Source organism: Malus sylvestris, chromosome 13 (genome assembly GCF_916048215.2).
Source record: "Malus sylvestris chromosome 13, drMalSylv7.2, whole genome shotgun sequence".
NCBI lineage: Eukaryota > Viridiplantae > Streptophyta > Magnoliopsida > Rosales > Rosaceae > Malus > Malus sylvestris.
Window position 1 is genome coordinate 11,975,147 of NC_062272.1, and position 14,961 is coordinate 11,990,107.

The 14,961-nt window shown below is 37.1% G+C and overlaps 2 protein-coding genes and 1 pseudogene across 2 annotated transcripts; 2 read left to right on the forward strand and 1 right to left on the reverse strand.

Annotated features, from left to right (window-relative positions):
* Positions 1–967: 967 nt before the first annotated feature.
* On the forward strand, positions 968–1,815 carry LOC126595245 (major strawberry allergen Fra a 1-3-like; annotated as a pseudogene).
* Positions 1,816–3,562: 1,747 nt separating this feature from the next.
* LOC126595604 (major strawberry allergen Fra a 1-3-like) lies at positions 3,563–4,365 on the reverse strand. The gene has a single exon (XM_050261887.1). The coding sequence runs from the start codon at positions 4,269–4,271 to the stop codon at positions 3,792–3,794; it is 480 nt and encodes a 159-aa protein (XP_050117844.1). The 5' UTR covers positions 4,272–4,365; the 3' UTR covers positions 3,563–3,791.
* Positions 4,366–6,992: 2,627 nt separating this feature from the next.
* On the forward strand, positions 6,993–13,559 carry LOC126595605 (major strawberry allergen Fra a 1-3-like). The gene is made up of 2 exons (XM_050261888.1): positions 6,993–7,365; positions 13,129–13,559. The coding sequence occupies exons 1-2, from the start codon at positions 7,075–7,077 to the stop codon at positions 13,315–13,317; spliced, it is 480 nt and encodes a 159-aa protein (XP_050117845.1). The 5' UTR covers positions 6,993–7,074; the 3' UTR covers positions 13,318–13,559.
* The last annotated feature ends 1,402 nt before the right edge of the window (positions 13,560–14,961 follow it).

Here is a 14,961-nt window from a genome sequence, read left to right on the forward strand (position 1 = left end):
AAAAAGCGGACAGAAAATCGGAAAGCTTGTTGGGCTCTATTTCTCATTTGTTTGGCCCGCAACCATTGTGGGGGCTAAAAAATAGCCCCCTTTTGGTTGGAGATGAGTTTTTTTGTCAAAGAGCTATGTTTTGGCTTATGGCCTTATGATCCATTCGGTTGGAGATTGTATAAAATATGGTTTGACACTGTTCATTAAAAAATAATTTCTTACAGGGCTATAAGACTAAACATGACCATTTGCTTCCATTCGATTAGAGATGGCCTAACGATCCTGAGTTAGCCGTCGCACCACATCCACATAGCTGTGCCGGTAGATTATCAACCAGTTTATGCAAGTTGGTATACAATTCTGCTTTTGTCCCTACGGCCTCACGACTACTATATGCACTTCCAGAAGTTCAATTTAGGAATGACTTGACCTGCAATTCAACATTGGCTGCAATGCGTCGACTTTTGATTGGCCGTCATTTGGCTTTCACATCTCCAAAATATTCAATTGTAACAAATATTATCCAAATACACAGTCCTACTATATATTATCTTCTTCAGATGCCCTTATGTCCGCAGCCCGTGACTATGCCCGTTGTGGGTGTACATAAAGTATACTAATAGACAACATGATTAGAGATACTCCAACAATACGTCAACAAAAATTGGATTATTGAAAAGTCCAGTAAATATAACAACGCAAAACACAAAGTGTTAAGTTGGGAGAGAATATTACCTCTAAAATACTAATTACTTTTCGGTCTAGTGGTATTCTTTAATATAAAAATATATCTTTGTTTTAAGAAAAATGATGCGTGATCTCTAAAGCACTAATCGGTAAGCACAAGAAAAGATTGAGGTTAGTCCACCTCGTGGAGTAATTTTCCATTTCTTATTCAATTTCCAGATGGTCCTTTTCCTTGATTACACTACAAAATTTCCTTGTACAAAAGTAATGGTTCCCACGTCCACGATGAATAAAACCCATTAAACAATTAAGAGCTTGCGTAAACCTTTTGATCCACTTTCTGCCTCAGCCGATAACTACCAATACATCCTCCTCACTTCTTCACAACTCAAAATCTCCCAATACATCCTTTCTTTCTTTCTTAGTCTTCCTCTTCATCGATTATTTTCTCACTTCACAAACACATCTCAGAATCATAGGTGTTTTCACATACGATTCCGAGTTCACCTCCGTCATCCCCCCCCCCCCCCATTAGGTTGTACAATGCCTTTGTTCTTGATGCTGACAGCCTCATCCCCAAGATTGCACCATAGGCAGTGAAGAGCACTGAAATCCTTGAAGGAGATGGCGGAGTTGGAACCATTAAGAAGATCAACTTCGACGAAGGTAGCACATACAGCTATGTCAAGCACAGAATCGATGGAGTTGACAAGGACAACGTTGTGTACAAATACAGTGTGATTGAGGGAGATGCTATCTCCGAAACAATTGAGAAAATTTGCTACGAGACTAAGTTGGTAGCTTCCGGCAATGGTTGTGTCATCAAAAGTACCAGCCACTACCACACTAAGGGAGATGTTGAGATCAAGGAGGAGCATGTTAAGGTTGGCAAAGAGAAGGCCTCCCACCTCTTCAAGCTGATTGAGAACTACCTCTTGGAGCACCAGGATGCCTACAACTAAACATTATCTGCTGCTACATTCATGTGTTATTTAGTCTCGTGTCATCTTTGCCATCAAATATTGTTGTGGTTTTAATCCGTTTTATATATCTTTTTCCCTTCCAAAACAGAGTTTGGCTTGTACGTAATTGAAGGTTTTGATTGAAGATTGAATAGCGGATCTGATTATTCATGCATGTTGTTGTTGTTGTTGTTTTTTTTTTTTTTAATGCAAAATTGTAGTTACTAATGTTAAGTTCCATTTTCCTAACTGCTTTAGTTTACCTAACACATGAGAAGCGACATTTCAATTACCAGCAAATCATAATAATTGAATAACATTTGAATCTCTACCACATAATAGCATAAAGTGATGAAATGAAAACTCTGATTTCGTTTTCCTTGTAAACCATTTGGTAATTCATACCATAAATACGCCCATGAGTTAAACATACCCATGATGATGATTTAAGAGCTTGCCTCATCTGGCATGACTCATCTTCATCCGCGGCTCTTGCTTCTTGCACACGAATTTTCTTAGCTAATCTTATTTTCGATTTTTAAATTAATGTACATCACGCCATACATGTTAGGTCTGCTATCCTAACGTGTGATTTTATTTTTATATTTTACCTATTTCTTTTGGCGTTTCAAAGCTTGTTTTGCAGGTTTATACCTTTTTGGGGGGTTAGGCTCTATATCACTTCCCTCTTTTTCTTGTATTTCTAGTTTTGCTTTCAAGAAGAATCATGTTTATGTTCCCCCCTCTCGTTTTGCTACTTTTCTGCTTAAAATGACCCGTGACTTTGTAAATAAGCAAACTTACCAAACACAAATTTTACTCGAACGATTTTTATCCATGCTTTTAAAATAATTTAAGTAGTACCAAACCTTACCTTAATTGTTTTTTATTGACAAATGATATTATCTACAGTAAGGAGTTAAGAGATCGAGCTAAGCCTCACATTGAGCTAGTAATAATGTGCTTCAAATTTATCTTTGGTGAGAATCGAACCTAAGAGATCTCACTTACAAGTGAAGAGAAATACCACTAGCTAGACAATCATACTAAGTGCCATTTATTTTAGGGGTTCAAACATATAAAAAAAAGAAGAAAAGCATTAGGTTTTTCAAATCATAACTAATGTCTGAGGCCAAACGAATCAATAATGCAAAAATATCGGACCTACTGAACTAAAACATAAAAATTACATAAGCACCAAATTGACTGTAGCGAATCTACTGAACCTAATGAACTAAAACATGAAAAATACAAACTATACCAAATATACTAGATCTAATGAACTAAAACATAAAAAATATGAACCATACCAAATTGATTGTACCGAATTTACCAGACCTAATGAACTAAAACATAAAACATATGAGCCGTACCAAATTGGTCGTACCAAATTTATGGGACCTAAACTATATAACGAACCAAATTGAAGTCACAACATAATAGACCCTACAAAACTTCGGACCTAAACTAGTACAACGTACCTAATTGTTATTTACAAAATATAACCAAACGTACCTGATCAACCAACAGAACCAAACAATGAAATTCCCCACATAGGCCTTTCAATAAACACATGGTATGCATTGTAAGGTAATGTTGTCTCTGCCAAGACAATTTTTGGATGTAAATTAGTGCATTCTCCACATAATATCATTATGAGAGCTTTCAAAAGTATGGTAATGGAACTGGTTATACAATATTTCAAATTTGCATAATTATAAAAAAAAATGGTACGTTATAGACAAAAAAGATGACATTCTTGTAGAAAATGAAGATTGATGTTACGTTTATAGGTGATATTGAATCTACAGTTACATTTTTAAAACTTTGATGGTGGTGGTTACGTTGCAAACAATATAACCCGAATATCTATGAATTTGATATGATATTCAATCATAAACTAACTAAAAAGAATTAGGTGATTGTTCTTTGTATAAAAGTAATCGAATGTTGTTTCATTTTTTGAGATTAAAATCAAATACAATATTACACTTGAATCATAACTCCATATTGCAAATAAATACTGCTTTTGTATGAGCAAAAGAAAAAAACGAAAGCCACACGGCTGAATAAACAGAAAAAAAAAAAGGAGAGGACAGAAAATTTGTTTCCCTACTTTTAGCATGCAGAATCATATGTAGATCTATGGTTTTAGTTATAGGCATCAGGGTTGGCCACAAGGTAGTTCTCAATGAGCTTGAACAAACCATGGGCCCTTTCTTTCCCAACCTTAACATGCTCTTCCTTAATCTCAATATCTCCCTTGGTGTGGTAGTGGCTAGTGCTTTTGATGATGGAACCGCTACCGGAAGCCACCAACTTAGTCTCATAAGAGATCTTCTCAATCTTATCAGAAATGACATCTCCTTCAATCAAACTGTAGTTGTAGAAAAAGTTATCCTTGTCAATTCCATCAACCTTGTGCTTCACATAGCTGTATTCACTTCCTTCACCAAAACTTATCTTCTTGATGGTTCCAACACCTCCATCTCCCTCAAGAATTTCAGCAGTTTTAACTGCTTGTGGAGCAATCTTTGGGATAAGGTTGTCAGCATCAAGAACAAGAGCATTGTACAACCTAGCAGGAGCGCAGACTGAGGCGAATTCAGTTTCATATGTGAAGACACCCATGGTGATGATTGAGAGCTTAGAAACTGATCAAAGTAAGAATGAAATGTGAAGGAAGAAAAGAGAAATTGATAATGAAGGTATTTGATGGTGGAAGATATGGAGGTGGTATTTATAGGTTATTGGTGAGGGGCTGTTGTGTAATGTGAACCCCTATGGATAGAGAAAATTGGACAGTATTTAGTTTCCCATTGTGAACATTTTATTCAACGAAAGGCATCTCTAGAAGTTGATTTTGTATATTCCAACTTAATACAACTAGCTGGTGTGCTAATTAATAATGTGGAATTTTTTTAATAGAATGTTCTAACACGAGATGATCGGAATATTACAGCAGAGCTGGTGTGTTAATTCTGTTGACTACTGACTCAATAATATCTTTTTGGACTAGAATAAATCTAAGTTCCCTTTATGATTCATTTCTTATCTGAAGTTCTGAACTCTTTGATCAACATAAGGACTCCGATGAAACTACAATGTTGCTCGTTCCCAAGTGTTTTATTCAAATAGGGTCGCATGATTGGTTTAGAATGTCGTCACATTAGTGTTTCTGAAACTTCAACATAATATTAATTAAGAGCGGACTTATTTGAAAGAGCCCGAATATTAGTAAGCAACCAGTCAAGTTAATATTTGTACATTATTTAATCGACTCTATGGCGCGAATTTAGTTCCATTGTACACATGCATGCTTATTTCTTCTCAAGTGAGCCCATCCTAACCCTACTCTTCTCCAACACACCCCCAAAGTCTCTCTTTTCCGACGACGCCACCTGAAATCGTTCTCTTCGACAACAACATTGGTTCGAAGATGAACGGTCATGGGAGAGGAGAGAACGACAGCGAGATGAGAGAAATGGGAGTCAGATGTTTGGTTACGTAGTTAAGGATGTTTGGTTACAGGACTAGTGTGTATATCAAATTGTTTAAAATTGGCACATATTTGTATCTTATTAGGTCACTTAAGAGAGTGAATAAATTGAATATTTTCTGGTGAGTATCCAAGTATTATCCTATTATTAATTAGTTTTATAGCAGAACTTCAAGTTCTTTCACCATTTACATTTTCAAAAGATTTACAAGTAGTTTTGCTCTAAAAACTAGATTTAAATTTGGGCCCACCATCACTTTATTATCCCTCTTCCAGAAAAAAAAAAAAAAAAGAAAAGAGGAAAAACCAAACTTATCTTTTGATGTCCCTTTAAATTTGCTCACTAAACTTTCCGACCAAAAGAAGCTCAAAACTTTAAGAAGGGCAACTTGTTCAAAGTATTTCTGAAAGGTTCATACCGATCATAATTTGTGCCAACACTATTACAGGTTGGAATCAAGACTTTCATTAATATTTCATGAACAATATTACAAAAATATCAATATATCTTTTAATTTGATTCCAATTGTAACGTTTTATTACTATTTTTCTATTAATCAAAACAAAGCCAAAACAAAACATTTGAACACAAACCACAAATATGAACAAGTTTTAATTTATTAAAATGTTTTAAAAGAGTGACATTTTATAACCAAGGGCGAGAAAAACGCCAGAACATACAATAGTCCAAAGGGTAAGCTTCGACGGAGGGTCTCTGAAAAACCTTACTTGAAAAAGCCACTTGGGAAAAATTCCAGTGAAAGAAAAGAGACCGAGCAAGCCAACAAAGACAACAACAGAACATTTAAGTAGTTATAGACTCCGAAATTAAAATATCAACAAGCCAAGGAGGGCCTACATCAGTCCAAAAATCAAAGCATTGTTCATGAAGACCATGTCACGCAATCCGGTGCGCAGCCCCATTCGCAGGTCTGGAAATTGCCCACAGGACCAAGTAACGATCCTGAGTTAGCTGTCGCACCACAACCACATAGCTGTGCCTGTAGATTATCAACCAGTTTATGCAAGTTCGTAATGTACAGTTCTATTGTTGTCCCTACTGCCTCACGACTAGTATATGCACTTCCAGAGGTTCAATTTAGGAATGACTTGACCTGCAATTCAACATTGGCTGCAATGCGTCGACTTTTGATTGGCAGTCATTTTTCATTGGCTTTTCACATCTCCAAATTTGGAATATTCAATTGTAACAAATATTATCCAAATACACAGTCCTACTATATTATCTTCTTCAGATGCCCTTATGTCCTCTACCCGTGACTATGCCCGTTGTGAATGTACATAAAGTATTAATAGACAATATGATTAGAGATACTCCAACAATACGTCAACAAAAGTCGGATTATTGAAAAGTCCAGTAAATATAACAGCACAGGACACAAAGTGTTAAGTTGGGGGAGAATATGATCTCTAAAACACTAATTACTTAGTGTTACGGTCTAATAATATTCTTCTTTAATTGTAAATAAGATAACTTAGGTTCGAACGTGTGAATTACAAATTTAACACCAATTTATTTTCTACACCCCTTAGTGTAAAAATATATCTTTGTTTTAGAAAATATGATGTGTGATCTCTAAAGCACTAATTGGTAAGCACAAGAAAAAATTGAGGTTAGTCCATCTCGTGGAGTAATTGGCCATTTCTTATTCAATTTCCAGATGGTTCTTTCCTTGATTACAATACAAAATTTCCTTGTACAAAAGTAATGGTTCCCACGTCCACGATGAATAAAACCCATTAAACAATTAGGAGCTTGCGTAAACCTTTTGATCCACCTTCTGCCTCAGCCTATAAATACCAATACATCCTCCTCACTTCTTCACAACTCATAATCTCCCAATACATCATCTTTCTTTCTTAGACTTCCTCTTCGTTGATTATTTTCCCACTTCACAAACACATCTCAGAATCATGGGTGTTTTCACATACGAATCCGAGTTCTCCTCCGTCATCCCCCCCGCTAGGTTGTACAATGCCTTTGTTCTTGATGCTGACAACCTCATCCCCAAGATTGCACCACAGGCAGTGAAGAGCACCGAGATCCTTGGAGGAAATGGCGGCGTTGGAACCATTAAGAAGATCAACTTCGGTGAAGGTAGCACATACAGCTATGTGAAGCATAGAATCGATGGAGTTGACAAGGACAACCTTGTGTACAAGTACAGTGTAATTGAGGGAGATGCTATATCCGAAACAATTGAGAAAATTGTTGGATTTAAGTCAACAATCTGTGATAATTTATATATGCTAATAAATAATAAATGCAATATAAACTAACAGAATATAAACTAGAATATGAATTATAAAACAGACAACTTGAAGATCGAGGCTTGCGTACCGCAATGTCCTTGAAACAGAAATTTCGTCCCTACTCTGTGCTTGTAGTTCTACGGACGTCTGTTCCACCAGGATCCAACGATCTAAGTCAGAAATTCCAGCACCGGAAAATAGACTTCTGGCGAATATTAATGTGGTTCTCTCAGTAAGGATGTTTAAGATTGCAGGAGGAGATTTATGATTTTTCTATATTGTAAATGCCATGCAGATGGATGTATATATAATGTGATTGTACCTGTTCGCAACAGGTATAAGGAAGGGATGCAACTGTTGGGAGACATCTGCTGAAATGGGTGTTTTTGTTTCTGCGTTTTCACACTTCAGACTTCATCTGAAAAGATAAGTCTGTTGGAAAAAATAAATAATTAATTAATTTAAATTCGAAATTAAAAATAATTAATTAATTCCGAAAATAATTAATTAATTTAATTATTAGAGCCCAAGAGCCCCAAGGCCCAAGGCCCATCTTTTGACAATTAAATATATATTAATTATATATTAATTATAATTAATTATATATTAATTACCAAATAATTAATACACCCCAAAGCCCAACCCCAAGGGTGAGCCCAATTTTAGTCTCCAGGCCTATTACTCCAATTACTTTCTTTAAAGGACAAAGCCTTATAAAGTGATAAACTCTTTTGGGAATGGCCAATGTGGGACAAGGAAATTTCTACTCAAACTTCCAACAATACCCCACATTTGAGTTGAAATTTCATTCAAACTCCAACAATGACCCCACATTTGAATGCAAATGTAAATGCAAATGTGTGACTAGGCTGCCTAAAACTGAGAGAGAATAGTCATAATATGCATCGGGTGAAGTGTCTTTTGGACTTGAACTTACCCTAGTGAAAACATATCGGGTTTACTTGGTGACGCAGTGGATGTGGAAGATCTTGAACTGTTCACCGCAGTAGTAAACCAAGACAATATGCTACACACATATCATGGCTGCCACACGTCAATTCATACGGTTGTGTTCATTTTGGCCCTGAACAGATCCCGGATTTCGTAGGAGCTTTAGAGAATTTAGCCATGTCAATTCTCATAAATGTGGCCCCATTTACTCCTATATATGTGACATTAATTAAGAATAGTCTGTCATATTCCTCTTGATAACAAGATATTAATGTCATTAAATGTATAAAACATAACCCCTCAAACGTCAACAGACAACACACATTTTATCATAAGAATGGGTAAGTTGTGTGTTCAACTTTTGAATCAAACTCAACCAGTTTGCCTATTGAACCTAGACCATGGGATCTCCAATCAGCTAGGTTAGGTTTCCGCCCAGTTCGATTCATTGAATTGGCTTAAGACCCATTCCCCTCGATGTAAATAATATTTGCTCTCTTGGTAGGCCTTTTGTCAAAGAATCAGCTATATTTTCCTTTGACTTCAGATAATCAATGGATATTATTCCATTGGAGAGCATCTTCTTAAGAGTATTGTGTCGACGTCTGATGTGACGTGACTTCCCATTGTATACATGACTTTTGGCCCTTGATTGGGCGGCCATACTATCACAATGTATACATATAGCCGTTACCGGCTTTGGCCACATTGGAATATCCTCCAGAAAATGTTTGAGCCACTCGGCTTCTTCGCCAGCCAAGTCTAAAGCTATAAACTCGGACTCCATGGTGGACCGAGCTATACATTTCTGTTTAGAGGATTTCCAAGATATTGCTGCACCTCCCAAGGTAAAAACATATCCACTCGTCGACTTGGATTCTGTAGTGTCAGAAATCCAATTGGCATCACTGAAGCCTTATACAACAGGTGGATATTTTGTGTAGTGTAATCCGTAGTCAAGTGTATTTTTCAAATACCTTAACACTCTTACTAAAGCATCCCAATGCTCTTGTGCCGGATTACTTGTATATCTACTAAGCCTACTTACTGCATAAGCTAAGTCGGGCCTAGTTGAATTCATCAAGTACATTAGACTTCCAATTACTTGAGAATATTCAAGTTGAGATTTGGCATCGCCTTTATTTTTCTCCAACTTGCATCCAGCATCAAAAGGAGTCGCAGCAGGTTTGCAGTCAAATTGACCAAACCTTCGTAATATTTTTTCTGCATAATGGGATTGTGTAAGGACATATCCTTCACTATTTCTCTTAATTTGAATTCCTAAAATGACATCGGCTTGACCTAAGTCTTTCATGTCAAAACTTGAATTCAACATTTTCTTTGTTTTGTTTATTACATCTTTATTGCTTCCCATTATGAGCATATCATCCACATACAAGCAGACAATAACACAAGTTTTATCATTACCCTTAATGTAGACACATTTATCAGATTCATTTATTTTGAACCCATGTGTCAACAAAGTATGATCAAACTTCTCGTGCCATTGTTTTGGTGCTTGTTTAAGTCCATATAATGACTTAACTAATTTGCACACTTTGCTTTCTTGTCCTTTAAGCACAAACCCTTCAGGTTGTTCCATGTATATTTCTTCATCTAGTTCTCCATTTAAAAATGCTGTTTTTACATCCATTTGATGGATATCAAAGTTGTATACAGCCGCAATCGCTATTAACGTCCTAATTGACGTTATGCGAGAAACTGGAGAATAGGTGTCGAAATAATCCAACCCTTCTTTTTGGCGATAACCTTTGGCTACTAAACGTGCCTTGAACTTGTCAATGGTTCCATCCGCCTTGAGTTTCTTCTTGAAAATCCATTTATAACCAATTGGTTTACTACCGGGAGGTAAATCAACCAATTCCCATGTGTTATTTTCCATAATGGATTCCATTTCACTTTTAATTGCTTCCTTCCATAAAGGAGCCTCAGAAAAAGACATTGCTTCTTTAAAAGTTCTAGGTTCATTCTCGGACAAGAAAGAAATGAAATCTGGTCCAAAGTTTTTAGAAACTTTGATTCTTTTTCCTCTTCTTGGTTCCACATCATTTCCTTGGACACCAGAAGAAGAGGCTTCATCATGACTATGATCATGAACTCTCTTTGTATTAGAACCAGATTCCTTTTCTTTGTAAGGGAATATATCCTCAAAGAATTCTGCATCCGCTGATTCTAATATAGTGTTAACATGTATGTCAGAAATCGAAGATTTCACAACAAGGAACCTATAAGCAGCACTATTATTTGCATATCCAATGAATACGCAATCAATAGTTTTAGGTCCTAGTTTCGTTCTTTTTGGTAACGGAACTTGCACCTTTGCTAAGCAACCCCACACTTTGAGGGTTTTATAAGTGGGTTTATGTCCTTTCCATATCTCATAAGGTGACTCGTCAATCTTTTTTAGAGGAACCTTATTCAATATGGTATTTGCAGTAAGTAAAGCTTCACCCCACAAACTGTGTGGAAGCCCAGAACTATTTAACATGGAATTAATCATATCTTTGAATGTTCGATTTTTTCTTTCGGCAACACTATTTTGTTGTGGTGTGTATGGAGCCGTTGTTTGACGTATAATTCCATGTTGTGCACAAAAATCTGAGAAGGCAGTAGACTCATACTCTCCTCCTCTATCAGATCTAAGTGCTTTGATTTTTCTCTCAAGTTGATTTTCAACTTCGGCTTTATATGTCTTAAACATATTCAAAGCTTCGTCCTTACTATGAATCAAATAAACATAGCAATACTTACTGCAATCATCAATAAAAGTGACATAATAATTCTTTCCTCCACGAGTTGGTGTGGATTTAAAGTCACAAAGATCACTATGAATTAATCCAAGTAATTCATTTGATCTTTCCAGAATTGACTTTCTCGTTTGCTTAGCAAATTTCGATTCTGTACATGTTTCACACTTATGATTAAAATCAATTTCGAATTTAGGTAATAAGTCTAATTTAACCATTCTATGCATGGAACGAAAATTAACATGTTCTAATCTAGCATGCCAAATATTAGAAGACTCAACAATATAAGTAGAAACATTTATTTTATTAGCATCATCAATGGCAATTACATTGAGTTTCACAAGGCCATCAGCCACATAACCCTTTCCAACAAACATCCCACCCTTGGTAAGTACAAATTTGTTGGATTCCATTACAAGTTTAAAGCCCTTAGCAATTAGAATTGGTCCAGAAACCAAGTTCCTCCTCATTTCAGGAACATGCAGCACATTCAGCAAGGTCAAACTTTTCCCAGATGTGAATTTGAGTACCACCTTGCCATATCCATCCACAATAGATGTGGCAGAATTGCCCATATACAACTTTTCTCCAAGGGCAGCAGGGTGATATTCTGTGAACAGATTTCTGTCAGCGCAGATGTGCTTTGTAGCACCAGTATCCATCAACCATTCACTCACATTTGAGACCATGTTAACCTCGGACACAATAGCAGCCAATTCTTCATCGGTGGTTGCCATGTTAGCATGGTTGTTGTTGTTTCCGTGGCCATGATTTCCATCATTACGATGATAACAATCTTGTGCCTTGTGACCAGATTTGCCACACACATAGCAGGCGCCCTTAATCTTCTTCAGATTCTTGCCTTTAGGAGCAAGGGCAGATTGCACAAACTGCTTGGTTTTCGGAGCAGGAGCCTTATTCTTTTTCGGCTTAGCCTTGGAGTTTCCTCCCTCAACATAATTCGCATTGGCTTCAATGGCTGCAAACCCTCCAGAACGGTCTGCCTTTCTGTGGTCTTCTTCCACACGTAGCCTCAGAATCAAATCCTCCATATTCATCTCACGACGCTTGTGCTTGAGATAAATTTTGAAGTCATTCCAGGAAGTTGGCAATTTCTCGATTATCGCCCCAACTTGGAAATGCTCATTGATCTCGCATCCCTCAGAATGCAGTTCGTAGATCAACTTCTGGATTTCTTCGACCTGAGATACAACAGATTTTGAATCCACCATTGTATATTTGAGAAACTTACCGATAACAAATTTCTTTGAACCGGCATCATCAATCTTATACTTTTTCTCCAGGGATTCCCACAACTCCTTCGCTGTCTTGCACAGAGAATAAATGTCGTAGAGATTGTCATCCAAACTATTCAGGATATAGTTTCTGCAACAAAACTCGGAATGATTCCAAGCTTCAATTGCCATGACAGTCTCTCTCGTCATTGGATTCTCATTAGACTTCGGAGCTTCTTCCTTAACAACATGAGCGAGATTCATTGTTGTCAGGAAGAACAACATCTTCTGTTGCCATCTCTTGAAGTCCAAACCTTTGAACTTCTCAGGCTTTTCTGAGTACTTTGGCACAGCGCCATTCACATTCACAGATTGTTGATCCATTTATTTTCTGTTTCAAGATTGTTGGATTTAAGTCAACAATCTGTGATAATTTATTATTTATTAGCATATATAAATTATCACAGATTGTTGACTTAAATCCAACAATATAATTAATTAATTTAATTATTAGAGCCCAAGAGCCCCAAGGCCCAAGGCCCATCTTTTGACAATTAAATATATATTAATTATAATTAATTATATATTAATTACCAAATAATTAATACACCCCAAAGCCCAACCCCAAGGGTGAGCCCAATTTTAGTCTCCAGGCCTATTACTCCAATTACTTTCTTTAAAGGACAAAGCCTTATAAAGTGATAAACTCTTTTGGGAATGGCCAATGTGGGACAAGGAAATTTCTACTCAAACTTCCAACAAAAATCTGCTACGAGACTAAGTTGATGGCTTCCGGCAGTGGTTGCATCATCAAGAGCATCAGCCACTACCACACTAAGGGAGATGTTGAGATCAAGGAGGAGCATGTTAAGGCTGGCAAAGAGAAGGCCTCCCACCTCTTCAAGCTGATTGAAAACTACCTCTTAGAGCACCAGGATGCCTACCACTAAACATTGTCTGCTGCTGCATTCATGTGTTATTCAGTCTCGTATCATCTTGCCTTCAAATATTGGTGTGGTTTTAATCCGTTTTATATATATTTTTCCCTTCCAAAACAATGTTTGGCTCGTACGTAATTGAAGGTTTAGATTGAAGAGTGAATGTTGTATTTTCTTTCATTTGTAATAAACTCAAAATTAATGGATCTGATTATTCCTGCAAGTTTTTTTTAATGAAAATTTGTATTTGCTAATGTTATGTTCCACTTTCCTAACTCCTTTAGTTTACTGAACACATGAGAAGCGACATTTCAATTACCAGCAAATCATAATAATTGAATAACATTTGAATCTCTACTAGGGGTGGGCAAACGGGTAGAGGAACCGCGGGTCGGCTCGGGGCGGGTAATGGAGGTTCGGGGTAGGTACGGGCCAGGTTGGGCCTTTGTTTTTTATGGGCGGGCCGGTTCCTAAACCTTAGAAAAACGGGGCCCCCAACCGACCCGTTTCTAATTATAATCAACGGTCGAGATTGAATGATAACCTATCATGCAATCTGAACCGTTAATTTCTAACCTAGGGTTCCAGAATCAGTTTCAGATTTTCAGTCTCTCTCTCAGAGTCTCAAAATCCCACCTCTCCACCATCCCTCGAACCCCTACTCTGACGACATTCAAGAGAACGCCCATCACCGCCGCCGCGACCAACACAACGGCACCACCACCACCCATCCAGCCATCCTCCGACCTTGACGACATTCGTTACTTCGCCGGCTACCGTAAGTCTACTTCTCTGAATTTTATTTTTGTTGATGCGGAGGATTTGATGAATGCATGAATAATAGGATTTGATTAGAGCCTAAATCTTTAGGTGGGAGTAATTTGATGAATGCATGAACATTTGGGTGAAGGAATTGTGGATCTGTTTGGATAATTTCTATGTATGGCTTTTCCCTAGAGTTAAGGCAAGATCTATGATGATTTCTCAAGTCCGATGAAACTCTTGTTGTTTCTCGTTCTCTCTGTTTTCGATTTTATTTGTCATCCTTGGAACATTTGGGTGAAAGACTTAAGAAGCTTCAAATAATCAATGTGTTTTAGCGCTGAGTACCATTTCTGTGTTTCGTAAGACTGAAGGTCATTAGATTGTCCCTCCATGCGCTCTGATCACTCTTCGCAAGTAGGGATGGGCAACGGTTATGGCGGGCGGGTAAACACGGTTATTTACCCAAAACCGTTTATGCTCATACCCACATAACCGTTTACCTGTTAGGTAATTGCCTAAACGGTTATACCCATACCCCTAACCGTTTATAAACGGTTAACCATACCCATAACCGCATACCCATTTAACCGTAACCGTTTAATACCCGTTTACCCATTTATCCTTTTTTTTTTTTACCATAACCCCTTTTTCACCCTTCTAAATGTTTTTTAACAACTTGAAAATTAAAAAAAAAAATTTGTCATAATATTAATCCCTGCAAGGATTTTCTAGCTTCTGCTTGTTGTTTGCCTTGTGTTGGCTTTTTGTTTGGTTGGCTTCTTAGCCCAGGTTCTGTTGTTCCAGTTTTCCAAAAAAAAAAATTTTTAAAAATAGAAAGATGCAGTATTCAAATTGAAGAGAGGTGATTGTTGGGTTAATAACCCAACTTCC

Excerpts from the sequence above, each read along its gene's own strand:
- LOC126595604 (XM_050261887.1), bottom strand. The coding sequence starts at position 4,271 with ATGGGTGTCTTCACATATGAAACTGAATTCGCCTCAGTCTGCGCTCCT.
- LOC126595605 (XM_050261888.1), top strand. The coding sequence starts at position 7,075 with ATGGGTGTTTTCACATACGAATCCGAGTTCTCCTCCGTCATCCCCCCC. Across the intron at positions 7,366-13,128 it reads CTATATCCGAAACAATTGAG|AAAATCTGCTACGAGACTAA; the intron begins AAAATTGTTGGA and ends AAACTTCCAACA.